Source organism: Vulpes lagopus, chromosome 5, assembly GCF_018345385.1.
Source record: "Vulpes lagopus strain Blue_001 chromosome 5, ASM1834538v1, whole genome shotgun sequence".
NCBI classification, from domain to species: domain Eukaryota; kingdom Metazoa; phylum Chordata; class Mammalia; order Carnivora; family Canidae; genus Vulpes; species Vulpes lagopus.
In genome coordinates this window covers 84,926,997-84,953,648 of record NC_054828.1, presented here as the reverse complement: position 1 = coordinate 84,953,648, position 26,652 = coordinate 84,926,997, and the positions used below count along the sequence as shown (strand labels likewise).

General features: G+C 44.2%; 1 protein-coding gene across 5 annotated transcripts in view; it reads right to left on the bottom strand.

Moving 5' to 3' along the window:
• The window catches only part of TET3 (tet methylcytosine dioxygenase 3), a 103,057-nt gene that overhangs the window by 31,607 nt on the left and 44,798 nt on the right, over positions 1-26,652 (bottom strand). For all 5 annotated transcript variants that reach the window (XM_041756814.1, XM_041756817.1, XM_041756813.1 and 2 more), the window contains one exon: positions 14,066-16,205. In XM_041756814.1, coding sequence (XP_041612748.1) covers positions 14,066-16,205 — 2,140 coding nt within the window. The remainder of the gene's footprint in view (positions 1-14,065; positions 16,206-26,652) is intronic.

The window sequence follows — 26,652 nt, the reverse complement described above, 5'->3', positions numbered from 1 at the left end:
AGCAACAGTGGGATGGATAAATAAAGTGTAGCACAGTCGTATAATGGGATCTATGTAGCAGTGAGAATTGACAACCTTCAACAACATGAATACCACAACATCAGAGTAAAGGAAAGAAGCATAGCAAAGAACAAATATGGTGATACTACATTTAAAGAGTATCGAAGGGATCCCTGGGTGACGCAGCGGTTTGGCGCCTGCCTTTGGCCCAGGGCGCGATCCTGGAGACCCGGGATCGAATCCCATATCAGGCTCCCAGTGCATGGAGCCTGCTTCTCCCTCCGCCTATGTCTCTGCCTCTCTCTCTCTCTGTGACTATCATAAATAAATTAAAAAAAAAAAAAAAAAAAAGAGTATCGAAAAGCAGACTCAACTAAACTATACTGTTTAAAGACCCACACAGAAGTGGAAAAATTATTAGGTTGGAATATGAAATTGCAGACATTCAACGGCTTTTTACCTACAAACAATGGTGATTTTTATAAGCTCCAATCTTATTATAAAGAAAAACAAGAAAATCATTGTCACAAGTCAAGAGAGTGGTTGCCTCTGGAGGATGGGAGAGGAATGTGACTGGGATGTGTGTACAGGGGACTTCTGAGGAGCTGGAAATGGCCTATTTCTTTATCTAGGTTGTGGTTACCCAGGCATTCATTTTGTAAATTTTCCTTGAATTGTGTATGAATGTTTTGTGTACTTTCCTCTTTATAAAAATTCACAACTTTTAAAATGTAAAAAAATATTATCATACTTCTTTTATGTAGAACCTTATGCTCAGGTTTATGGGGGATTCAAGAAAGGAAGATACCTGATTGCTGCCTTTTAAAAGTTTAGGGTCTACCTGGGTAGATAAGATCTACACATAAGACCCCCAAATGTGTTCCAAAGAGTTGGAAGATTTAAATACAAAAATATTTAGCTATGCAAGTTCTGATAGGAAAACAATGCAAGTTTTTAAAAAATCCTGGAAAAGGAAGTCTTCTCTAAGTATCACATGAGATTCTGAAGCCCCCATACACATACAAATCCTGATAAATTTAACTGAAAAAAAAAAAAAACTATAGCACTTACTACCAGACAAAAGGCTAATTTCCTTAAAATATCAAGAGCTTTTGTAGCTAAATAAGGTCAATAACTCAGAAAAATTTAAAAGGATAAAAAGGGAAATGCAAATGGCTCAAGCATCTGTAAAGTTACAATAAGGTCCCAGTTTTAACTTCCAGATGAGTCACCATCAACGTCCTGTGTTGATGAGAGTAAGGAAAACAAGCAGTATAGAAAGTAATTTAGCAAGATGTTAAAATTGCAAATGCACATGAGTCCATTTGACTCCGCAATTTCAAAGAATTTCAAATCTTCTAAGAACTCATTTCTGGAAATCTGGATATGCGCAAAATGATATATATATACAAGAATACTCACTGCATCATTTGTAATGGTAAACTATCAGAAATCTCAATGTCCATCATGATACATTATGTATTCTAAAGACACTATGGCACATCCATATAATGAAATACTAAGCAGCATCAAAACCAATCAGGCAGCTCCAGCTTTATTGACAGAAAATGACCTCCCAGATATCTTTTTTTTTTTAATTTTTATTTATTTATGATAGTCACAGAGAGAGAGAGAGAGGCAGAGACACAGGCAGAGGGAGAAGCAGGCTCCATGCACCGGGAGCCCGACGTGGGACTCGATCCCGGGTCCCCAGGATCGCGCCCTGGGCCAAAGGCAGGCGCCAAACCACTGCGCCACCCAGGGATCTCCCTCCCAGATATCTTAAGTGGGAAAGGAAAAGCAAATTTCAGTATTGCATGTGTCATATACTATAGTCAGTATACACTCAATTAGACGTACATCAGTGTACATACATCACATACACACTATGTGCAAGCAAAATGGTGTTTGGGTCACTACCCACACTAAGAATAAGAGCAAGTGTGTGAAAATGAGTTCAGTTGTGTGCCTGGCTTTAAAAACTAACAAGAAAGAGCGCCTGGGTGGCTCTTGGTTGGTTAAGCAAGTGTTCAGCTCTTGGTTTCGGCTCAGGTCATGGTCTCAGGGTTGTGAGATCAAGCCCCACATCGGGCTCTGCATGGGGCATGGAGCCTGCTTAAGATTCTCTCTCTCCCTCTCCTCTGCACCCCTCCCTTCTCTCTCAAAATATAATAAAAACATAATAAATAAGATAAAAACAAGGAAGAAAAGGTCTGCAGTACTTTCAGGCCACTATGAAGCTGGGGAGGTCCCAGCCAGGCTGAGGATGTTAGATCTCACTGAACTCCTAGACCTTTGACATTTACCTGAAGGCCCCCAATAAAATAGTTTGATCCCTCCAAAAAGGTTTGCAATGGTGTGTTGCAGTCCAGCTGATGAACTGATGGGACGTGCCTGCCTCTTATGGCTTCTGCTCATATAGGCTCTTCATCCCCCACTAATGTCCTGGGTCAGGCTCTTGCCTGAATTATTGGCATGGTCTAACTGATCTCAGCTCTCCTAAGTTATTCTACCCACTTCCACCAGTTTATACACCCACAACAAAATTCTGATCACACCACTTCCCACTGATAACTCCATGTTAGACAAGACAAAACTCAAATTCCAAAACACAATCTGCAAGACCCCTGGGAGCCATCTCTGTACACCTCCCAGCCCTGCATGCTGCAGAGGCCAGCACAACTCCTATCACACAATTGTGCAATCCCTGCGTGTCTTTAAACCAGTTTCCTCACTGACAGCAGCAGCTTCCTTTATTTCTCTCTGGAAAAACTCCTCTCTTAAGGTCTAGTTTAAATGCCACCTCTTCTCAAACCACAGGGCACTTCTCAGGTCCACTTTCCCTCTGGATCCCCAGAGCACCTTGCGTACAACAAAAATATCAAGGCAGGTATCACAGCACATTTTTATTGTTAGCATGGCCCAGTAGAAAGAACATGGATTTTGCAGAGACCTACGGAACTGTGATGAGTTACCTTCCCAATCTAATCCTCATGCCTTCCTGCGCAAACTATACAGAGGGCTCCGTGCAGTCTTTGGCACACAGTACTAACTCAATAGGCAGCTGCTGTCCAGACTCTGCCAAACAAATTGTATGACTGTGGCCAAGTTACACAACCCCTATGAGCCTTAAAAGCAGTTAAAATAATGTTCCTACATTACAGAATTGTCGAGGATTAGCTGAGATGGAGTCACCTAGCACTGTTCTCAACCTGTCAATGCTTAAATGTTTCATGAATGAATGAATATTTTCAAGTAAAGGATTAAAAAGGACTTGCTCTAAATATACACTATTTTGAACATAAAACAGAGAGGACTGCAGAAGGAAGCATATGGAGTGGGGGTGGGGGAGAGGGGAGACCAGGGGAGGCTAGGGAAAGAAAACGAAAGAATGTGGGTGTTGGAAGTAGTGGTCTGAAAGCTCTTTATAGGCGCTAGGAGACTACATGGTATAAAGAAATAGAATATAAGAATATGCCAGAACTTCTGGGCTCTATTCCAGTTTCTATTGTCTGGAGAAAAGTCAAAGTAATGGGTTGACTGCAGGATCTTGCACTGGAACTAGAACATAATGTAGCTTTTCGTCACTACTTTCTGCCCCAAATCAGAAAAGCTCAAAACTTACCCAGCTAAAGGTAGAGAAAGGAGATTTTCAAGAAGAGGCAAACCAAATCCTGGCTACTCCATTCCAGCAGCTAGGAAAAAACATACAGATCCAAAACCAAGCCAGCCTTGACAGTAGATAGGTTTCTTGGGGAAGGCGACTAAAACCAAAAGGCAGACATAGCTCCAAGTTTCAAACAAAAGCAGTCATTCCTTCCCTTGTAGCAGTTTCCAAGGCAGCTCAAGGAGCCCTTTAAAAGCATTGCTTCTTCTAACTACATCCCTTTTCCTGATTTTACATATATAAAAACATGTTAGATAGATAGATTTAAATATGGAGATAGATCCGTTTCCTTGATTTTATCAGGGAGAAGATATTCTATGGAAAAAAATTAAACTTATAATCAAATACACTTAGTTATAAAACTAGTATACATTTACAAAGTTTATTATTCTCATGTATATGTGTATATATTCATAAGGCCATATATATCTCATTATATATATTTACATATACCTGAGAAAATACATCTCATTATATATACATATACACGTTATTTCTATATGTGTATATACATATATATATATACACACACATACATATGTGTGTGTATACATGTATCTTCTCTGTAGCAATAGGCTTTTACTAGGTTATGGTGCCAGACAGATGACAATACTTGGCAAGGTTGGGGTAATGTTCTATAGAATGCAGTATATACTCTGAATCAGTGAGTAATATATGCTTCTGTTTTTTTGTAGTAAAATAAAGTTTATTAACCTTTTTTGGTGCTGCTTAATGCTATTCATCTTAAATTCAATACACGAGTTTCCCCTTTTTATATTTGTCATAATATATGCATGGTTTCTTGTCATTTTATATTTTCCATGCTTGTGTCCTTGTTTTTTTTCTTTCCTGTCTTTTTTTTTACAGGTTTTATATTTTTACTACCCATTCCCTACCCCTCGTAATCTGGAAAAATCTATAGTATGTCTTTAGTAATGCTAATTGTACTTTTGCAGAGAAAGAAGTTAGCACCCCTACAATTTCTCCCCCCTCCTCCTTCACTTTGTCTCCTGCTTTTTGTGGGTATCCTCTGAACATATTTTTTTTCTGTTATCAAAGAGGTATTTAATATAAAACAATTTCAAATATAAGTAAATAAATCACCCCATTTTAGAAAAACAATGATCAGTTATTTAAATGCAGATTTCACATTTGAATATATTTAGTGTTCACTATCAGCCCCATCATATACATAAGTTCTCCAATCCATTACTTATCTGATTCATCTCTAGAAAATTTGAGTTCTTGTGTATTTGGAAATGTTTTAATGAAGCTTTTATGTGTGAATGGCAACTTAACTAGGTATAGAATTCCTGGGTCAACTTTTAATATTCCGAGAACTGCAATACACATATCCACCAAAAATAAAGAACCCTTGCCAATCAATAAGAAAAAGACAGACACACAATAGAGAAATAGACAAATTGCTTGAGTGGGTACTGTACAGAAGAATATGAACAGGTATGAAAGGTGCTCAACCTCATTAATCCTGAGGGAAATGCAAATTAAAGCCATGATGAGATAACCCTGTCACACCTTCCACAATGGTAGAAAGACCATGATACTATTTGCTGGTGAGGATATGGGACACTGCTGGTAGGAGTTTAAACTGTCACAACTGCAATAGTAGCAACTAAGCTGAACCACAATTTCAGTCTTGGGTATATGTCCAAAGGAAATATGTAAATGTATACATACATGTTCCAAGAGACATAGAGAAGAATATTTTATATCAGCATGATTCATAACTCCCAAATTGGAAATAATCCAAGTGATCATCAATGACCAAATGGATAAACTGTGGTATAATCATAAAACACAATACTATGTAGCAATAAGAAGGAAGGACTATAGGTACTGCTACACACACATATGAATCTCACAAACACAACACTGAACAGGTCAGAATATAAAGGAATACATATGTATTTATGATATGATACATATGAAATTCAAGAACAGGCAAACTCATTATGTGGTTAGAAGTCATAAAAGTAGCTACATTAGGACAGGGGTTGGCAAACTTTCTATGTTATGAGCCAGATGGCATTTTAGGCTTTGCAGGGCATGTAGTCTCTGTGGCAAGTACTCACCCTTGCTGATGTAGTTAAAAAAAAAAGCAGCCACAGATAATACATGAACAAACAAGAACATCTATGTTCCATTAAAACTTATGGATACTGAAATTTGGACTTCATCTAATTTCCATGAGTTACAAAACATTATTCTTCTTTTGATTTTTTGGGGGACCATTTAAAAACATAAAAATTGTGTTTAGCTCACAGATAAGAGCCAGATTTGGTTTGCAAGCTACAGTATGCTTTAGGGAGTCAGGTGTAGGTGACTGGGTGTGGAGCTTCTGAGGTGCTGGAAAAGCTGTTTCTTGATCTAACTGTGGTTACAAAAGTGTGTGCCTTTTGTAAAACTGGCTGAGTTGTATACTTAAGGTTTGTATACCTTCCTATAAGTGTTTCAATTAAAAGAACGTTTTTTAAAAGTATTTTTTAAGCTTAAAACATGAGTATATATGACTTAATTTTTCAGTTAATTCATTTGTCAGTGATTCTTTATCCTTGAAATTCAGTAAGTTCGCCAGGCTCATTATTTGGCCATTTTTATTCATTCATTTCTTTCACTTCCAAAGTTTTCTATTCTTTGACTCTTGCCTTTGCTCAGTTTGTTTCATGCTCTTCACCAGTGAACATTGCCAGCATTCCTGACAGTGAATCTGCATACAGGATTCCTTCCTTCCTCTTCTAGTCCCCTTATCTCCCCACCCTGGCTAGGACCATTTCTGTTTTCTTTTCCTGTTTTGCAGTGACCTCCAAGTCCCTCTTCCTCACTGATTTGCTTTTCATGTAACTCTGATTCCGCTTTTTCCAGCTTCTGGTGCAGCTGTGTGTGCCTTGTACAACAGCATCCTTCTGGAATTTAATCTGTACCTCTGTGACTTCTCTAATCTTATTCTACCCTTCATCTTTCACCTCCTGTTTCAAAGGGAATTTTTTTTTCAACTTCCTTGATGGTATATATCAGTTCTTCCAATTTGTTTTTTCTAATGTAAAGTTTTCATTCTAAATACTATATTAATACCTCACTTTTCCCACAGAATCTGAATGGGTTGCATGTTGGCTTGTTTGTTTGCTTATTAATTAATCTTTCCATGGAAAAGTTTATCTCCAGGATTTCTCTCCTTTGGTACTATATTTTGGACCAGATAACCCTGTGTTGTAAAGCCCTGTGTAAGAATATAGAAGACTTAGCAGCATCCCAGGCCTCTACCCACTAGATGCCAGTAGTACCACACCGGTTGTGACAACCAAAGCTGTCTTCACACATTGCCAAATGTCCCCTGGGGAAAAGAAGGGCAAAAGAGCTCCTGGTTGAAAGCTACTGGTCTACATATTTGCCCCAAACAGTGGGTGGAATGTCCTTATTCCTATTTACCTGGACACTGCTCAAATTCTTCCCTTGGAATTAAGCTAAAGAACTAGATGGTGTAGAGGTTTCAACTATTAGTTCAAAAGTTCAGCAGCCTGAAGGCACAGGGGAGGAATTAGGGCTGGCTGTGGACTGTTAGAACTAGGAAATTTCATCCTTAGGCAGAGTTTGCTGGGGCCAACACCTCTAAACATGTATGTATGTTTGTGTTGAGGATTGGGTTGTACTCTGTCCTGATGCTAGGATTTTGGTTTATTTCTTCACATGGGAGTGAGCTGGTCACTCTGATAAGACATCAAGTTAAAATAAAGTCCCACAGATTGAAGGATTTTTGTTTGGTGGTTCAGCAAATATTTCTCTGTGCACAATAGCCTTTGTTTGGTGCTGCTGGCCCTCGGCTACAAAGCTGGCTCCTAGGATATGGTTTCCAGTCTCTCCTCTCTGGCCATCCTCACCCTGTACCTGATCCCCATGAGAAGCTAGAGTTAGGAGGGAATGCCCATTGACATTCCGCACTGTCCACATAGAATGCCCTCCAGAGGAGTAGTCTCTAGCCCTTCTCTCCCAGCTTCATGTCCCTCTGAGAGTCCACTATTGTTTCACCTAACACTGGGAGCTATATACCCCATATCATTCTTTATTTTAATTCAACTGATCTTAAGCTAGTAGACAGCCCTGGAATTCACGGTTTAAGACTGGGGCTATTTCCAAACTTCAGCTGATGAATTTTCTCTTGTTTCTGTTGTTGTTCCTTTTAGGAAAGGATTCTTTTGCTATCTTGCCAGTAAGTCACTGATCCTCCTCCTAGTGCCCAGTGCAGTGTGTCTTCCTATTCTTCGGAGGTAAGGTGACAGAGCAAGGGAACAGCTCAACTCTCCCTGAAGAAAAATCTATTTTATGTCTTGCTTTGAGCAGCTGGAGTAGACAAAAGTCATTTTCCCTCCCTAAAAGACAGAAGCTCTGGGGCAGAGCTCAGGAGAGAAAGATCCGATTTTTGAGAAAATGCTGGTTATGTACCTCTAAGTGCTTTTCTTCACCCTATGCACTTAATTTTATGCTCATTAAGATAGAAAAATATGCTCTGTTCTACTTCTGCACTAGGCTAAAGAGAGAATGAAATGTATCCTTTCTGCTATCAGCAAGAGATACTAAACACAAGAAACTACTCATGACTGCCTAACAGCAAGAAGGATCCTTAATTTCTAAGTGAACCTCACATCTTCCTCCCACCCCTCTCTACAGAGACTGAAGCACCCCCACTTTCCCAGTGGTAAATATGATGGCCAGGGATAGACATGGGAGCACAAGCCGAGGCATTTCTCCTCTCTATGCATTGATACAGACGACTGATAACTGGTATAATTAATGCATAGGTGTCAAGATCACACAAAGGTTTTATGTACCAGTCTTCTTTTTCCAAACAATCCTAGAGAAATACCTGTTTCCTGGTGTGGTTTCAGGGGACTTCAAGCTAAACAGCTTAAGCTTATATAATAATTAGACTCTATTTCCATGACAGCCAATAACTAACTGCTCGCTCCTTGCCTCCCGGCAGTCATAAATCCATACAGTGGGTAGGAAGATGGTTGGGCCCTACCCTAGATTATGTTTGCAAGATGAGTTTTTTTTTTTTTTTTTTTTGACTAAAATCATGGGTGAGCTGCCTGTGAGTCAGTAGGCAGTGCACCAGGCCTCCAGGTAGTAGAGACACAAATGCCTTTATTACACAGATACACTCACTGATGACAAAGATTAAAGGGAAGGAGATCATGCCTAAACTCATCTGATGTCTTTGTAGAGTTTAAATATGGAGGCAGAATAAGGTTGCCCAGTTAACCGAAAAATATGAAGAGCATTTACCCAAGTGCTCGGTACCAGTTTCCACGTTTTAGGAATATAACATTCAGTCCCTGTTTCCTTAGGAACCTGGGATTTAATCGATGAAACTAGTGCACATATAACAAATCTTGGAAGACAAAGAATAATCCAGCATTAAATTCTGACCCTTCTTCAGACCCAGGCTCTCACCCCTCCCAACCTCTCCAATGGTTCTTTAACCTTCCCCCCACCTCAATTTCTTTCCACATCTCTTTCATATCTCCTTCACAGTCTCCTGTTTGAGCTAGTATCCTCACTTCTTGGGCCTCTTCTTGACCTACACATTCAGCCTGATGGAACGCTCACAGCTGAAATGTCAACTACCATCAGTTTGCTCTAGGACCTCCAACTTGCAGGGCCCACCTGGATGCACGCCTCCAGGTCCCACAGATATCTCAATGTCCAAACTTGCTTCCTTCCCAGGATTCTGAATCTAGGTGAATGGCACCACTGTCCACCCTGTCACCCAGTCTGGAATCTCAAGAGTCACCTGGGACTGCTGCTTCTTCCTTACTCCTACAGCCAGCAGTTAGCTCTTTTTCCTAACCTTTCTCTTATCCATCCACTCCTCTCCTCCTTCCCACTCAACGTCATTCCCTGAGTTCAGGAACCCATTATTTCTTGCCTGAACCACGCCTGAGCTTGCAAACTGGTTTCTCTGCCTTCAGTATCGTCTCCATTTCCCCTGAAGCTCCTCTGTCTGGCCACTCCCAATCTTTTATCCAGTGTACCAGTCACACCAGAACTACTTGCATTTCCCCAGGTTTTCTCAACTCTACATCTTCATGTGGTTTTTCATGTATTTTTCACCCCCGTAATCTTCATGTTCCTTTGCCTGGAACACTCTACCTTTTTCCTATTAATCCATTAAACTTCTCACATCAAACATCACCTCCTCCAGGAGCTTCTTTCTGATACCTTTCTGTTCTGACCCAGAGTCAGATCTCCCCACCTTTATGCAGGATCCAAATATTCCATTGTCTAAAAAAAAATATTTCAAACACATGAAGTTCCTCTTCATCTCAAACTAAATGAGAGGCAGGGGTGGGGGGAGGGGATACCTCCTCATAGAAACTACAGGAAGTAGACTTTCTATTATTGTAAACAGAGGTAAGTCTCTCTGTCTCCCATTCAGAACTGTGGTCTGGACTGAAGTTACCCAATAGACACTACTACTAGCCACATTTGCTGGACAGCACCCCTCGCTCACCCAGACTTTCTGAGACCTATATATACCATTCTGCCTTTTGGAGAAAAGCACTTCCTTTCACATCTTCTGAGTTTATTTCTTTGAAGTTTCAAAGGGTGCCTTTAATTCTAGTATTTCAAGATTTGGAGAATAATTCCATATGAATGCCACCCATACCTTCAGAAACTCACAGTCTTTATACAAGGAAAAACCGTGCTCTTGGCATATGGGATTTTGATTACCCGGTGAAGCCCATATTGGTCAAAAGTGCCAATTTGGCAAAAAATCATCACACTGAATACTGTTTCTTATGCTATGCTATAAAACCTTTTCATGCTTTTATAAAGTTGTTTATTATAAGCACATAATGGTGTCTCCAAATTTCACTGTCCTTCTATGGAAAATTCTTCCTTAAACTGACCTGCAATCTGCACCTCTCTACCTACCACTGTTGGAAGGGATGAGTTTCTGGAATATGAGACGGTTCCCATCTGACATTAATCCCAGAGTGAGCAGCCTTTACTCCTAACCCTTGTCCTGAGCCTGAGTTCACAGAGACAAGTTCTGCCATACTGGCTGATGGAAGCAACTGTCCAGAAATGGGATCTCCAACTACCTCTGGAAAACAGGATGGCTTTCCCTAACATGAACCCCAGCACCTCAAGAAGCTGTTTCCAAGTGAATCCCCTCTTCCTTGGCCCTCTTCACTCTTAATACCACTATTTTACTTAGGATTCATTTCTCAACTAAACAATTTCCATCACAGTATTATGGTAGGGTGGGTAAGAGTCCAACTGCCTAGTTCAAATCTCACCTCTGTCATATGCTGAATATGGGACCTGGGTATGTGTGACTGAATCTAAGTTTGCTTCCTTCATCATTAAGATGGTACTACTGACAGTACCCCCTCATATAGATGTTATGAGGATTAAATGAGGTGGTAACTGTAGAGTACTTGGCACAGTGCCTGGAACAGAGCAAGTATTTCATCAATGTTATTATTACTACTCCTACGATTCTTCTTATTCTCAGTAGCTCCCTCTCCAGTCTTCTGCCACAAGGTTACCAGCCTTCACCAAACTGTCTTCCAAGCTGTTCCAGGATACACTTTCAAAACATTTCTTGATTATAAAATACATATTTCATTATAGAAAGTTCAGAAAACATATATGAGAAAAGTCACCCACTGTCTGACCACAGAGACAGCCACTATTGACATATTTCCTCCCAGTCCCTTCCTTCCACATAGGTGAGATGATTATTTATGTACTGTTTGTGTCTACTGGTTCCCACTAAGCATAACATTTAACAACACGATGATTATTTATGTACTGTTTGTGTCTACTGATTCCCATAGGTTAACATTTAACAACACGAGGTAGGTTTGGTTCAAATTCCCTGTTTAGGATTGGATACAGATAAGACACAAACTGGAACAATAAAGGATTGGTGGTAGTGGGTCTTGCCCACTGCCCTGCCCTTCCCCAGCTGAGGGGCAGCAGCTGCCAGCATTGCTATTGCTGGGTGTGTGGGGTGCTGACATTCTTCCATCTGCTCCTCCACTCGCTGGCTTCAAGCTGAGACTTGCCCTCTCTGGTGGCATGCAGATGCTGAGGGTTCAGACCCAGCCCTGTGCTACCGGCCTTACATCTAGCTGGCTCCTGCTGCCCAGGGGACGGTGCTCATGCATTCTTGGGGCTGCAGCAGTGGTTGCCTTTCTGCCTTTCCCCATCTGTGCTCACTGCAGGCTTCAAAACCCAGTGTGGAACAAGAGTTTCCACAAGAAAACATTACCTTCCATAATGACAACCAAGCCTGGGGATTCAGAACACTCTTAACCATCCAGCCACATCCATATGACTGTACAGGCAAATGCCTGATGCCTGCTGAAGGGGTGACTGAGTATCTTATGGTTTGGGTTGTCGCTTCAAGCACATCACACAGTCTCTTTCAGAGATGAACCATGTTTCCTAATTTTTATCCGTTACAGTTGTAGTACAGAGCTAGTAATAAATGATTGATGAATAAAGTGATAGCCAACACTTCTCTTCCTTTATAATATGTATGTTTTTACTTCTTTCTCTTGCCTTACTGCACTCAATAGGCTTCATGACCACTAATTCTCTTATAGTGCTTACTAGGTGTCAGACACAGTTTGAAGTGCTTTATGCATATGAACTAATTTAATCTTTCACCAGTCCTGGTGAGGGGATACTACTATCATTTTTACTTTATTCACAAGGAAGTGATGGAATTAGAATTCAAATTAAAAAAAAAACTAGTATGATCAAGCACCATATCCAAATAACTGAATTTAATAATTAAAATATTTAGTAAGGACCAACTATGGTGTAGGCACCATGTAAAGTTCTGTCTTCCACTGCAGGAGGAGAACCACCTAATAATGTATTAAGTACAAGGCAGACGGGCAAGGAGAGAAAAGGACAAAGGGAAGAGCCCAAATCCCATGATCAGAACAAGCCCCTCCAAAATGCTGAGAAAGAGGCCCTCGAAGTCATCTCATTATTAAGATCCAATAATGAATAGGGGCTACAACCCCTGAGTGTTTGGCAGGACCCTGCACCTCTGTTTACCCCCAGATAGAAACACTGGAGCCAACTTTTCCTTGTTCCCCAAGTGATTCCTTGTCTGGAGTACAGGAGTCTGGGGTAGTCAGAGTGGGCAAGACATCCCAGCTCCACCTTACTGACAAGGACACAGCATCCCAATGAATTACCCAATTGACCTGATAGTAATTTATTTTAACAAATAGAGAGTATAGCCTTTTTGTAAGACCTGTTTTGTGTATCATAAAATCTCAAGAATTTCAACATGCTCCCCACTAGCATCAATGTGCTTTTCGAGCAACAACTTAAACACTTTTTTGTGTTCTTTTATGAAACAGTCCAGAAATAGCAGAGAGCCACAGCCCTAGAGTCGACATGGGACTTCCCAAGGCATCAGTAACCTCCCAAGACAGAAGCCCCCAGAAGCAGTCCTTGCAGCCCTGGTCCTGATTTTTTACTAGAAGGCAAGGCTCAGAAACGGACCAATTCGTCAGTCCTCTTACCCATACCACAGCCTCAGCCACCACCTGGATGCTGACTACATCCAAACCCACAACTCAGAGCTCTAGGCTCTCAGCCTGTCCAAACAGAACTCATCACCCCTCCTTCAAATATGTTCTCAGGGACCAGCACCACCGAGGCAGAGACCCGGACTGTCCTCACCCCACATGCCCTCCCTGAGAGGTCCTCTGCCCACCCACTCTCTCTCAAGTCAGGCCCTTGTTACTTCTCGTCTGGCTCATGACACCTTTCTTACAGGTTTCCCCACCAGCTTTTCTCCCCATCACAAGCCAGCAAAGTCTTTGAGAAGCACAAGGTGACAGATTACTTGCTTTAAAACCCTCAGAAGTTCACTTATACCTACTTATGAAATCAGGTCAAACTCCTGACCTCAGCTTGTTGGGCTCTGTAAGATCTGGTCCCTGCTTGCCTCTCAGGCCACCGTTTGTTCATCCCCACACGTACTCCTCTCTTTTTGCTCCCCCTTAGACCAAGAACAATCCAAATAAGCCCCACCCTCTCAAAGCCACCAAGCTCAGACCTCAACACAATCACCATCTCCCACAGGAAGGGCTCTATGATGCCTTCGCCTCAATCTGTTTGACAAAGCACCTGCGCCCACCTCCAGCAATATGCTACACACCACATAACATCACTATCGGTTTCCTTCAGTGTCTTTTCCCATAGCTTGTGAACTCTCCTCTGTGTCCCCAGGCTCCAGCAGGGTGGTTGGCACATGATAAATGTCTGCCAGACAAGACAGTGAGCCTAGAAACCCAAGCCCACCAGGCTTTTCCTAGCCCGACACACAGGTGGACTTACCAACACAATCACAGGTGGGGAACTCGGCCTGGGCTCTCTTTGCAGGTGTATCCAGCAGACTCTTGGTAGGTGTGTCCAGGTACTTAAGAGGTGACTCCAGGAAGCCACTGAGGGTGGGTGTGAGGGGGTTCTCAGCCTTGGTGGGTGTGGCCTCCTGGCCTCCCTCCTCTGAATGGAAGCAGGTGGTTGAGAGCACAGTCACAGCCCCCGAAGACTCAATCTTGATTTGCTTGGGGGAGCGGGTAGAAAAAGGGCTCTCAGGGGCTGGGAGACATGTTGGCTGGTTTTCGGGGTCCTGAATGGGCACAGATGGGGGGCCAGGAAGCCCAAAGCTATCCCCAAATTCAGCTTCAAACTGCCGGATGAGCTCTTCCAGCTTGTCATCGGCAGGGGGAAGAGGGCCGGTGGAGCCCGGCTGCAGGGTCGTCATGGGGCTAGGGGATCTCATTTCCTGAGTAGGGGGCAGCAGGCTGTCCCCAGAGGGACTAGGTGCAAATAGCGCAAGAGAAGGTTCTGGGGGCGGGGGGACAGCAGAGCCCTGGGAAGCAGGAACTGGTGCAGGTGGATGTGCCTGTGCATCCTCAGAGGCTGGGGACCTTAGCCCTTCCAGGACAATTTGCCGCACAGGCAGAAAGAGAGGCTGCGCTTCCCGTGGCCTGGACTTCTTGATCTGAATGGGCTTCCGGACACTGGGCTTGATCCCAGGGGTGGCCTTCTCGGTTCCCGTGGGACCTCCAGCTGGTGCTAGGGGCTTCTTCTTCTTCTCCTTGGGTGGTCTGTCTGGAGGTCGTGGGGCAGGCGAGCTTGGTGGGGCCCACCAGCTTGGAGCAAGAGGCTCTGTCGGAGGAGGGAAGGAGGCCTCGTGGGCCTGGTCCAGGAAGAGACTGCGCTTATGGTGAAGGTGCTGCTGCAGGGCGGTCTGGGCCTTCTGGTGAGTGTCGGGCTCTGTGGATGGCGCAGGAGCCTCCCTCTGGAGCATGGGGGACGGGGATGGCGCTGGGGCTGGGGAGGAAGAGGGCGCCTCCACCTTGACCTTGGGCTTGGTGGGCAGGGCCTCAGGCCGCTTGAATACTGACTGGATGTAATCACTGGCGCTGCCCAACAACTGCTCCAGTTCAGCCATGGGGTCAGGGCTTGGGCGGGGCATGGGCCAAGAGCTCCGGGGAGTTGCTGGTGGGGTGTCGGTGCCCCAGGCTTCAGGAAACTCTGTTCTAGGAGTTGCTGGAGGGAAGGCAGGGCTGTCAGGAGCAAAGGATGCGTGCTCTTCAGTGGGGACCACAGGCCATGAGGGAGCCCGGAGGTAGGCCTGGGGAGATCGGAAAGTGGCAGGAGGAGACAAGGCTTCAGGGAGGGGGCAAGAAGCCTGGGAGGTGGAGTGGGAAGGCTGAGGGAGGGCAGACGAGAGCTGTGTGAGGGCCTCGATGGCGATGGCTGTCTGCAGGCTGATGTTCTTTTCCTTGGCAATGCTCAGGGCACTCTGGGACAGGGGCAGGCCCTCTGGGGGAGGTATCTGGGGGACCTCAGAGCTGAGGAGTGGCCTGGTGCTTGGCACTGGGAGGCCAGCTTCAGCAGAAGGCAGAGTCCCTGGGAGCCTGGGCCGCTCCTCCCCACCGTCCACGACCACAGACTTGATCTTCCCCTCCAGCCACTCGAGGTAGTCAGGGCACTCTGGGCCATCGCAGTTGCAGTTGGGGGGCTTCATGCCATGCCGAGCGAGGGCTAGGGCCGTCTGCAGCGTGTCCAGGTCTTCGCTGCCAGCAGAGCAGCCCTCGGGCCCTGACCGGGCTCCCCTGCTGTTGTTTCCAGCCTCGCGACTCATCTCACGGTTGAAGGTTTCATAGAGCCGGGTGCTAAGGGCCCCGTAAGAGGACACAGCTTCGGCCACAGCCGAAAAGGCCACCAGATCGTGGGCATCTTCTAGGCGAGCAGTGTGAGCCGGGCCCGGGGCAGCGTCCCAGTCGGGCTTCTGGTCTACCCGCCAAGGACCTCCAGCCCCCAGCAGACTGGGTCCAGCGGGTTCTCTAGCACCATTGACCGGCGCCCCTGAGGCGCTTAGCTGCCTTGAGTCCCCATGGTACACTGGCCCTGAGTCCATCTGACCTGGAACAGGTCCATCAACTGGGCTGAGCTCTGAGCCTGTCTGAAGAAAGAGAGAAAAAAAGGAAAAAGATGAGCCATAATATTAGAAAAGCATCGCCCTGCTTCACACCACTCAGATGCATACCTAAACCCACAAGAAAAAATTGCTTTTCTTGCCAATTGTGTCCCTGACACCGCTTGAACCTGAATTCATCTTAATGTCTCCTTTCCCAGTTAGCTGCACCAATAGAAATGTAAGGCAGATCTTAAAGAGGTCCTAATCTAGAATTCTGAAAGCTACTCAGATCCTTTTTGAGCTAAGACTGAAGAGGCTCCCCAGAAACCATGCATTTATTAAGGACTCACCAAAAGATCTTTAACTCAAAATAACCAAAGCAACACCAAGACCACGCTGATTTCAGTTTTGGTCAGGAAAAAGCTAACCAAGCACACCAAGAAGCTATATGCTGTAAGTGTGTAGTGTCTGTGCTTACAGGGAGGGGGTGAGCAGCTTTGAGGAAAATGCAACCTGGACAAGAGGTCAGCTAGAGTTTTTCAGTGGAAAGGAACCCACAGGGGTTTTTTTTTTTTCTCTGCCTGTTACTCACATAAGCCCTGAGAGCTAGTGACAAAATGACATTCCCACTCCCAGCCCCAGCCAGCCCTGAGAGAAACACTGATGAACAGACACCACGTGCATTTAGCCCCCTGCCGTGCCAGTCATGCCAGTGACAAGTAAGCTGCTAGTTGGACGAAGATCCAGGTCTATTCCCAAGCCTAAGAACCACCACTATACACCCGATGTCCAGCAAAGCACACAGACAGGATATGGGAGAGAATAAAAAGAAAGGAGCCTGGGGGCCAAGCCCACCAAGTTGAAAGCTAATACAAAGATGAGAAATTCAATTTTCAGAATTCATCCCTCTAGGAAGGAAAGCTCTTCTTTACAGTAGGATGCCAACAAAAAAATATAAAAGGGACAATAGATTTGGCAAATCATCAGCGGATCCTACAACTAGCAATTAAAAGCTTAATGGGGCATAAGATATATACATGATCTCAAAACATCTTCTCAAAACTCAATGAGTTACAACATTAAAGAGAAACCTGGCAGATACCACTTTAGCCAAATGATCAGAGTTATCATTGTCACCAATACTGCGACAAACCAAAATCATGAGATTCTTGACATGATATGCTGACAGGGATATAACATCATTCACACAGAATTCCAGCCAGAATGTACAACCTGAATCTAATTATGAGGAAACATCAGATAAACTCAAACTGGAGAGCATTCTAGAAAGTACCTGGATTGTTTTCTTCAAACTTTCAAAGACAAGAAAGACAAACATCTTTTTTTTTTTTAAAGACAAACATCTTTGCAAACATCTTCGGCTTACAGAAGAGACAAGACAGAAATGCATGCTCATGAGTTAGATCACAGGCTGGAGAAAACAGCTGGAAGGTACACCACTGGGACTTTGATGCAATTTGAATATGGCCGCGGATAAGATCACACTGTCAATCTCAGTCTTCTCAGCTTGGATCATTTTGCTCTGATTACGTAAAAGAATGTCTTTGTCCTTAAGATGCACACACACACTGAAGTATTCAGGGTAAAGGAACACAGTATCTCTAACAATCTGAGGTGGTTCAGGAAAATATTATATGCACATAAAAAATATACACAGAGAAAATGATAAAGCAAATTAAAGCAAGATGCAAATTTTTTTCTTTTTGCAAACAATTTTAGTATGTGAGAGTCTCAGGTACTCTTCTTGAAACTTTTCTGTAAGTTGGAACATAAAGTGTATTAAACAGATGGTTAGAATGATACCAGTCCCCAGACTGTGGGAGACCATTATGCATGGGCTCTAAAGCAGTGGTGGGAAGGTGGGATGTGGGATCAGACCCAGGGGAGAAGAGCAGAGACCACAGCCCACGGTTCCCACCTCATCCTCACCGCTGCCCAATTCTGGCCAAAAAGGACCCTATGCTTTTCTGAGCTTTGCCCACGCAGTTCTCGCTGCCTGGGACGCCCTTCTGAGCTGCTGTGGGACCACTCTGGCTGATCCTTCAAGCGCCAGTTCAATGCCACCTCCTCCCTGACCTGGCTAGCAGACTTACCTGTGGCTCCTTTCCCCAGGGCTCTCACACTACCTTAATAGCACTTTTCACACACGCCCCTGCTATCATTCAAGCAGCTGCCTCCCCCACCAGATGGTAGAACCTTCAAGACAAGGTTCAAGTCTTAACCATTTCAGTGCTTTCTGCCCAAAGCGGCTACAATACTCTCTCAACCCAGTGAGAGGCTTTCCATCCCCCACCAATCACGGACCATGCCGCCTTTCCCTGACCATCTCTGTGAACATGGAACTAGGTATGACGTGGTTGATCACCCACTAGTCCCTTCTCAGAAACCTAAATTAACCTGACAGCAAAGGCTATGAAGTCCAAAGTGGCCAAATTTTACATGCTTATGGGTAAAAGACAGAAGGAGCATGCACAGCCCAGAAGAAACATGAGAGAGTAGCATGGATTTACAAAAACAGTGTCAGGAAGACTAATGCTGCGGGAGCTGAGGCTTCCCCAAAATGGTCAAGACAACTAAAAGGATTTAAAAAGTTATTTTTGGTTTGTGAATAAGAGCAAGGAAGGGCTAGGCTGGCGCTTATGCCTCTGAATTCCCTGGGAAAGAAAATGCTCCTTAGACAGAAAGGGGAAGAGAGGGAAGAGCGGACACTAAAATGAAGGAAGTGAAGCCAGGATGGGTGGGGGGTATTTTAAGAAATGCTAAATTACAGTTTCTCAGTCAGGGGATCCCACTGATGCTTTCCTCAACACCTGCCACTGATTTGGGAAGAAACATACCATGAGTAGAGGATGCCATCAGACAAGAAAAAAGCAAGCATCACTCTTGACTCTAGTACACTGAGATCAGTCCCAATAAGATTCCTGTGTGGGTAACTAAGGTAACCACAAGGAGCCAGGTTCAACAAATGCTATCAATATCCAACTAACCTCACTCTTTTGTATCCTATGGTCATTGGACCAAGGAGACAGGGAGATATCCTGCCTGATAGATCACAAACTCAAGGGCTGTAGGCCAAATCAGCCACAGATCTGTTTTGTTTGGCCTGCACAGTGTTAGGTTCTTGTGTGTTTGTCTTGCTAACATTAAAAAAATCAAATTTTACATGAAACCCACATTGTCCTGAAGCTCCACACTTCTACCTGGCAGATGAGCAGTGGCTACTGCTCCAGCCTGCCCCCAGCCTCGCCATTCCACGATGCACTCTTGAAACCAAGGCCACTTGACGGGATGAGCACGGGGTGTTATTCTGTATGTTGGCAAACTGAACACCAATAAAAAATAAATTATTAAAAAAAAAAAAAAGAAAGAAACCAAGGCCAGGGGTTACAGGTTATTTACTGATTGCCCGGATTAATTATCACTTCATTATTTGTGTTACTTGCCAAGCCCTTGTAGGCATGTGCATTTGTGACTTCGACTACAGATGTTTAAGTTTTCTAGGGCCTACCATGACCCCTTTGAGGGCCAGCTGGAGAGAATTACAGGCCAGACAGGCTGGCTTACCACTGGCAGAATGACCATGCTCAAACACAAGTGGTGTAGAAACTCTGGTAGGGGAAGGGAGAGGGGAAGTCTTTAACGGTCTGCCACAGGGCTCTGTCCTCAGAACTGTCCTGTTCAAATATTTATCAATAATGATAGAGAAGGCACACTTATTAAATAGGCAGATGTTGAAAATAAGAGGGATAAAGCCATGTTGAATGACCAGACCAAGTGCCAAAAGGTCACAGACTGGAGAGAAAGAAAATCTAACAGGATAAATAGGGTCTTATACTTAGTCCCCAAACCACATATGTGCAAATCAAAGATGGCAGTAGTGCACATAAAAATGTCTTAGGGGGGCAGCCTGAGTGGCTCAGCAGTTTGGCGCCGCCTTCAGCCCAGGGCAGGATCCTGGAGACCCAGGATCGAGTCCCACATCGGGCTCCCTGCATGGAGCCTGCTTCTCCCTCTGCCTGTGTCTCTGCCTCTCTCTCTCTGTGTCTCTCATGAATAAATAAATAAAATCTTTAAAAATAAAATGTCTTAGGGATCAGGAGAGGTGAAAGACTAGCTGATGATCCACACAATAGGATGATCTGGCAGCTTCAAGGGTCCTATAACCCAGGGTTTTTTCCAACTTCTTTACTACAATCCACAGTAAGAAATACAACTTACAACATGATCCATCATATACTTATATATATGACAAGTTGGCAAATAGTTGGGAAATACTATTTCCCCTTACTATATACACAAATCCCTCCCTTTCTGCTCTTTATAGGTTACAACTCTGTGAGTTGATTTCATAGTCCACTAATGGATTTCAAGCCATAGCTGGACACACACACAGTCATGACCTGACCAGAACAGGACCCATAGTATAGGCAGTGACAGCCCCACTCTGCCCAGATAGTCCCTACCTGAACCTGGGCTTCCCTTGGGGCTACCCTTGAGGGGACACAGAGCAGAGCAAGCAAGATAGTTCAAAACCAGAGGAACAGGTCCTTTTTGGTTCTGAAGAAGACAAACTCATGAAAGTCTTTACACACCTGAATCTGTCAATTTGGCACAGAATTAGAGTCGTTTTGAGGGACTCTAAGGGATGGAATCAGAAAATGGATAAAGCAGGACGCCTGGGTGGCTCAGTTGGTTAAGCATCTGCCTTTGGCTCATGTCATGATCCCAGGGTTCTGAGATCAAGCCTGCCTGGAGCCCCACATGGAGCCTGGCATGGAGCCCCTGCATGGAGCTCCTGCATGGGCCTCCTTTGCTCAGTGGAGACTCTGTTTCTTCCTCTCTTTCTGCCATTCCACAACCACCCCTATTTGTGCTCTTTTTCTCTCTGGCAAATATATAAATAAAATTAAAGAGAAACAAAACAAAACAGACAAAGCTTTAGAGAGGTGTACTGTAGGCTCAATTTAGGGAAGACTTAATACTTAGAGATGCTAATACGTTGAACTTTGTCTCCCTAACACGCAGGAGGCAGCAGATTCTTATCAGTGGAGACTTTGAAAAAGGAACAAGGCAGTTATCAGGTGATTACTGGCAGAGAGGCAGGGCAGTGCTAGAGGACTGAGGCTAGTTAAGACCCTTTCAAAATCTCAGTTCAGAAATGCCCCAGCTCTAAGACCCTCCATGCTGTCTCCCTCAATCCTCACTCCCCTCTGGGCTCCAGAAAATGCTACTCCAAGGATGTTCCCCAATGTCTGCTTTTTTGTCTGGACCTCTCAGCTGACTTTCAGTTAGCTCTGAGTCCCGGGATGCGTTACAAGCCCATAGAGAGGCAGCTTGTCTGCAACAGCCACCTTTCCAAGCTCCTATTCTTGATCATGTTCTTACACTTGCCAACATTCCCAACCCCAGCATCACCCGTGTTCTTTCAATGCGCCTGGTCAGCATACCCAAACAGGTGACCCAAACAATTCTAAAGGAGAATGTCTCTGTCCCATCTCCTCCCTCTCCATTCCTGCCCACCTGATTTGAGCCTTGGTGTGTGTGTGCACATTGTCTAATTGCCAATCTGCCAGTGGCTCCTTTAAAGAACCCTGTGTACCCTCAGTCCCACGCTACCCCACCCACCATTTCTGTTGATGATGCCTCAACTTCCCTCAAGAATCCCAGCACAATTCTGTAACTCCTCTTCCTATTCCACCCTTGCTCAGCTTCCAGAATTAAAGAATACCATCTGTACACATAAAGTGCTTATTGTGTGCGGCAGATTATATTTTCCAAAATGGCCATTACATCTTTCCATCCCACGTGTACTTATCCCATGGAGAGGTGGGGTCTATGTTCCCTCCTCTTGAATCTGGCTGGGCTGTGACAATGGTGGAAGGGGCTTTCAAAGCTGGACTGCTAAAGGCAATAGAGCTTCTGCCTGGTTCTCTTGGGACACACACGCATGGGGCCCAGCCACCACGTTGTGAGCACACCCAGACCATATACAAAGGCCACATGCAGGTGTCTGAGCTGACATTCCCTGTGGAAGCCTCAGCCAACAGTTGCCATCCATCACCAAATGTATGAATGTAGAAACCCTTCAAGGATTCGAGCCCAGTGGTCAAGTTCCCTCCAGGTTATGAGCCTCCCAAGCTGAGGCCCTAAACATCAAGGACAAGAAACAAGCTTCCCATGCTATGTCCTTCCTGACTTCTGAATCCAAAGACTCCATGAGCATAATAAAATGATTTCTTTATGCCACTAAATTTTGGGGTGGCATAATGACCAGACTCCATTTCAGGAACATCAAGACATTAATAAGTGAAAAGAGATTATAAACAAATGCCCTAAAGTATATCAGTGCTGTGAAAGCAGTCTACACAGGAGCATAGGGTAAAGGTCATTTCTGTCTGGGCAGGTGGACATGTATGTCAAGAAAGATCTCATTTTGGGGTGCTTGGCTGGCTCAGTTAGTAGAGGATGAGACTTTTCATCCCCTGAGTTCGAGTCCAACGTTGGGCACAGAGTTTACTTAACAAACAACCACCTCACTTCAAAGTAACCTTGGAGCTTGAGAGGCTTGAAAGATGGGCAGATATTTGTGAGGGAGGAGGGGAGATGGAATTCCAGATAGAGGGAGGAGTGTATGCAAAAGCACACAATCTCGAGAAGGCCTGTGGGCCCAGGGAAAGATAAGCTGTTGAGCACTATCTGAGTATAAAGTATGGGGAGGGCAGGTGTGTGGCTCATTGCATGAACCAAACAGAGCAGATTTACCTTTTTGGAGATGCCATCAAGGGTCCCCTGTAGAACTCAGACTGAAGACTACACGGCTGGTGGCCTAAAGACCAGTTAGGAGACTAATATCCAAATCAGTGATAAGGGCCTGAACTAAGGCAACAGCAGAAAAATGAGAATGGGCCATGGTTGTGGAAACAGATGATTACATGTAGGGGCTGAGACAAGAAACAGAATCAACTGCCTCCTGATAAAGTCCTTCTTTCACCAGACCTGCTGACCACAGGGTCTGAGTCAACTCCTACAGTCAACATACAGTCAACATTCCTTCTGCAGGGGGATCTTTCCCTGTGAGTATGTCCCTGTGAGTATGACCAATGACACTAGGCTCCTCCACTAAAGCTTCCATCACACCTTCAGAACCTAGCAAAGAGCACTCAGCAGGTGTTCAAAAGGATGTGCCAGTTCTTCCTCCCAGGACCTGGCTGGTACCAACCCCTGCACCTTGAGAAGGAGGAGGAGGGCAAGTTCTGGGCAGAGTTGCTGGTTGCTACTCTGCTACAACCCCATCATAAAGCATGCACTGCCAGGTCTGCAAGGCTGCCAGTGCCATCAGGAATACCTTTGCCATAAATGACTCGAGAACCTAACAGCTGACCTTAGAAAAGCCTGTCCCTAATCCGTCCTCCATGCAAAGCCCACCAAAAGTGGGTACCTTCCTTTCTATAGCCACTTTCCAGGTACCAAACCTCACTCTGGTCTCACTGGGATCCACACACCCAACTATACCCAGTCCATTCCCTGCCTCACAGTGTTACCAGGAAGGCTCTGACCCAACCCAGGCTCAGCCTTGTCTGAGCTGGGGGTACTCTCCCCTCAATGGGGAGCAACAGGAGCTTGTTATTGGAAGACAGAGTAAAAGCCCTTCTCAGATCCAAGAAGAGACTAAGTCCCTTACCCCACTTTCTGAAGAGTTGATATGTGCATACAGCACATCAAGCCCAGTCATGACTCTCACCCTGAGGAAACTCCGAGGCTTACATCTGCTGGGATTGGTCCCTGCACCCTGCATGCTCAGGACTCCCAATGTCCCATCCACCTTCTCCCCTACAGCCAACTCCCTTCTGCTCCCAATGCCCCCATCACTGGTCGCCCAGACATCTGCGGGTATTCAACAACAGCCCACTCTCCCCAAGGGGCTCCAGAGAAGTGAGGAACTCCACCACCAAACATCTCATTTTGTCTATAACACAGGAAGCAGGGCAGAAAAGACACTAGATTTTCCAGATCCTCTTGGCTCTCAGAGTATCAGCAATACCCTATATCAAAGGGAAACAGAAGGAAGGAGGTTAAAGACTACTATCTCGAGATCAAAGTCCTTGTTGACCACACCATCTTAGGGCCTCCAGGAAAGGGGAAGTCAGAAGAGGCACAGAGTCCAGGGGGTTGTTCAGACCCTCAGCACTTACGCACCATGTTGGAAGAAATGTGTCTGGGAAGGTGTTTCCAGACAGGATGGCTAAGTCTGCAGTCAGCCTCCACTAAAGGCCAGTGGCTGGGAGGCAGGGCCGGTCTGGGATGCATCCTCTACAGTGGAATCTCCAAGAATGAATTCTCCTCGAATTCCAAGATAGCAGTGGCTGCTCCCCATCCAGCTGGCCAATAGATCCCACCCAGCATTTTCCCAACAGCCTGCGCCAACAGCTCAGCTCCTTTGCCCTCCAGCAGCTGTTCAAGGGGTTGGACTTCTCAGCTCCGCCCTTTCCCCTAGTCCTAGAGGTCAGCAGCCAAGTCCTTCCTCCCCTCCCCCAACTAATGGCCCCACTCCCTCTCAGCACAGGGGCTGTATTTATGGCTTGTTCAGGTTCAGTCTCGAGGTGATCAATTATTCGTCTCTCTTTTTTTAATGTATTTTTTTTATTGGAGTTCGATTTGCAGTGAAAAGCCGAGACACCTGCACCCCAATGTTTATAGCAGCAATGTCCACAATAGCCAATTATTCATCTCTTAAGAGGATTCTCCCCTCCTGGGATTTACTGATGAAACAAATCTGTGAGTGGGGAAAAAGACTTATGAGAGCCGTTTCAGTGGCTGTGCACATCTGCCTGCATATGTCTGGGGGGCGGGGGGGTCTGAGTACACTGGCTAGCCCTGTCCCATGTCTACACTCTCCTGCACACAAGTTCTCTGCAGACAGCAAATCTTGGGGGTGGGGGTGGGGAGTGCGGTTTATATCTAACTTCTGGAGACTGTCATGCATTGGCAAAGGGTGTTCTTGAGTGAGGTGGGGGGTGATAGTGGCTCTTGTAGTTAATATGTACATCTCAATAAAACACTTTAAAATCTAATTTTTTTTCCAACTACAAATTGGATACAGATGCAGCAGATCTCTCAATGGCTGGGGTGATGCTTGGGAAAAAGCTGAATTAGACACAATGACCTCAGGCCTAATTCCCTGAGGTCACAATATCTGGCAGAAGCACAGGGCTGAGACTATTCCTGCCTTCTGACCCAACAGTAACCAATGTGGTTTGAGGGAAGAAAGGAAAAGAAGAGGAACTAAGAAAAGTCTAGTAACTTTGATGGAACCTCTTAGAGTATCATGTTAATCACTGCACATTCACTTATCTCCTCCAATCATCATAAACTCCTACAGGGTAGTGATGTACCTCCTCAAACAAGGACCCTGAACACAGAGAGGCTAAGTAACTTTCCCAGGATCACACAGTCATCCAGAAGAGCACCGTGATTTTTTTTTTTTTTTTGAGCACCGTGATTTTTAACCATTAAGTATTCCTAATCTCACTTGAGGAAATGTAAACAAAATAAATAGAAGAAATTAAAATTAAATGACATGTGCCAAAGATTTCCCCTGAAGTGTTAACAGTAAAGAATTACAAATAAAAAAAAAAAAAAAAAAAAAAAAAAAAAAAAAAAAAAGAATTACAAATAACTTAAGTGCCCCAACGATAGGGGAATTGTTTTTAAATGTTATGTTGGTTTTTCTTCATGAAAAGGAAATGGGAATAAACATGAAAAAAAATATTCAACTTCTTAGTAGTCAGAGAAATACAAGACCACTTTGAGATTTCATTTTATATCCTCTATATAGAATTGAATAGCAAGAGTATTTAGTTCGATTCTGTTGGTGTACACTAGAGCAAAATCATCAATGTTCAATCATTTCTGGTCTCATTGGCTATTTTTGAAATAAGTACTGGTATGGTGACCATAGGATATGTTGTTGCTTCTTTTATGAATACTTGTCTCTGGCTTTTTCTTCATGGGCAACCTTCCCTTGGAAAATATAGTATAAATATGCATTCTTTCATCCTAAGTGTTATTTTTGTTTTGTTTTTTTTTTATTTTTTTTTTTATTTTTATTTTTCTAAGTGTTATTTTGTACATGTATTTACATTACCTCTTTATTTCATTCATGGTATAACAAGATGCTACGATATCATTTGAATACAGTCTTGGTTAACTGGATTCTAGCTTACCTTATTATTTTAATAACTTAATCTAATAAAATGAACAAGATCTCAAAATGAAGAAAAAAGGAATGCTGAGTTTGTATCCTGCCCATACCATTCACTAGCTGTGTGACCTTGCACAAGTTAGTTAACCTCTTTGTCTCATTCCTTTATCTGTAAATCTGGGGTTAAAAGTTAACTTCTTTGTGCCTGTTTCCTCATCTGTGTATGGGGTAATAATAGTACCTAACCTCACAAAGTTGTAATAATTAAAC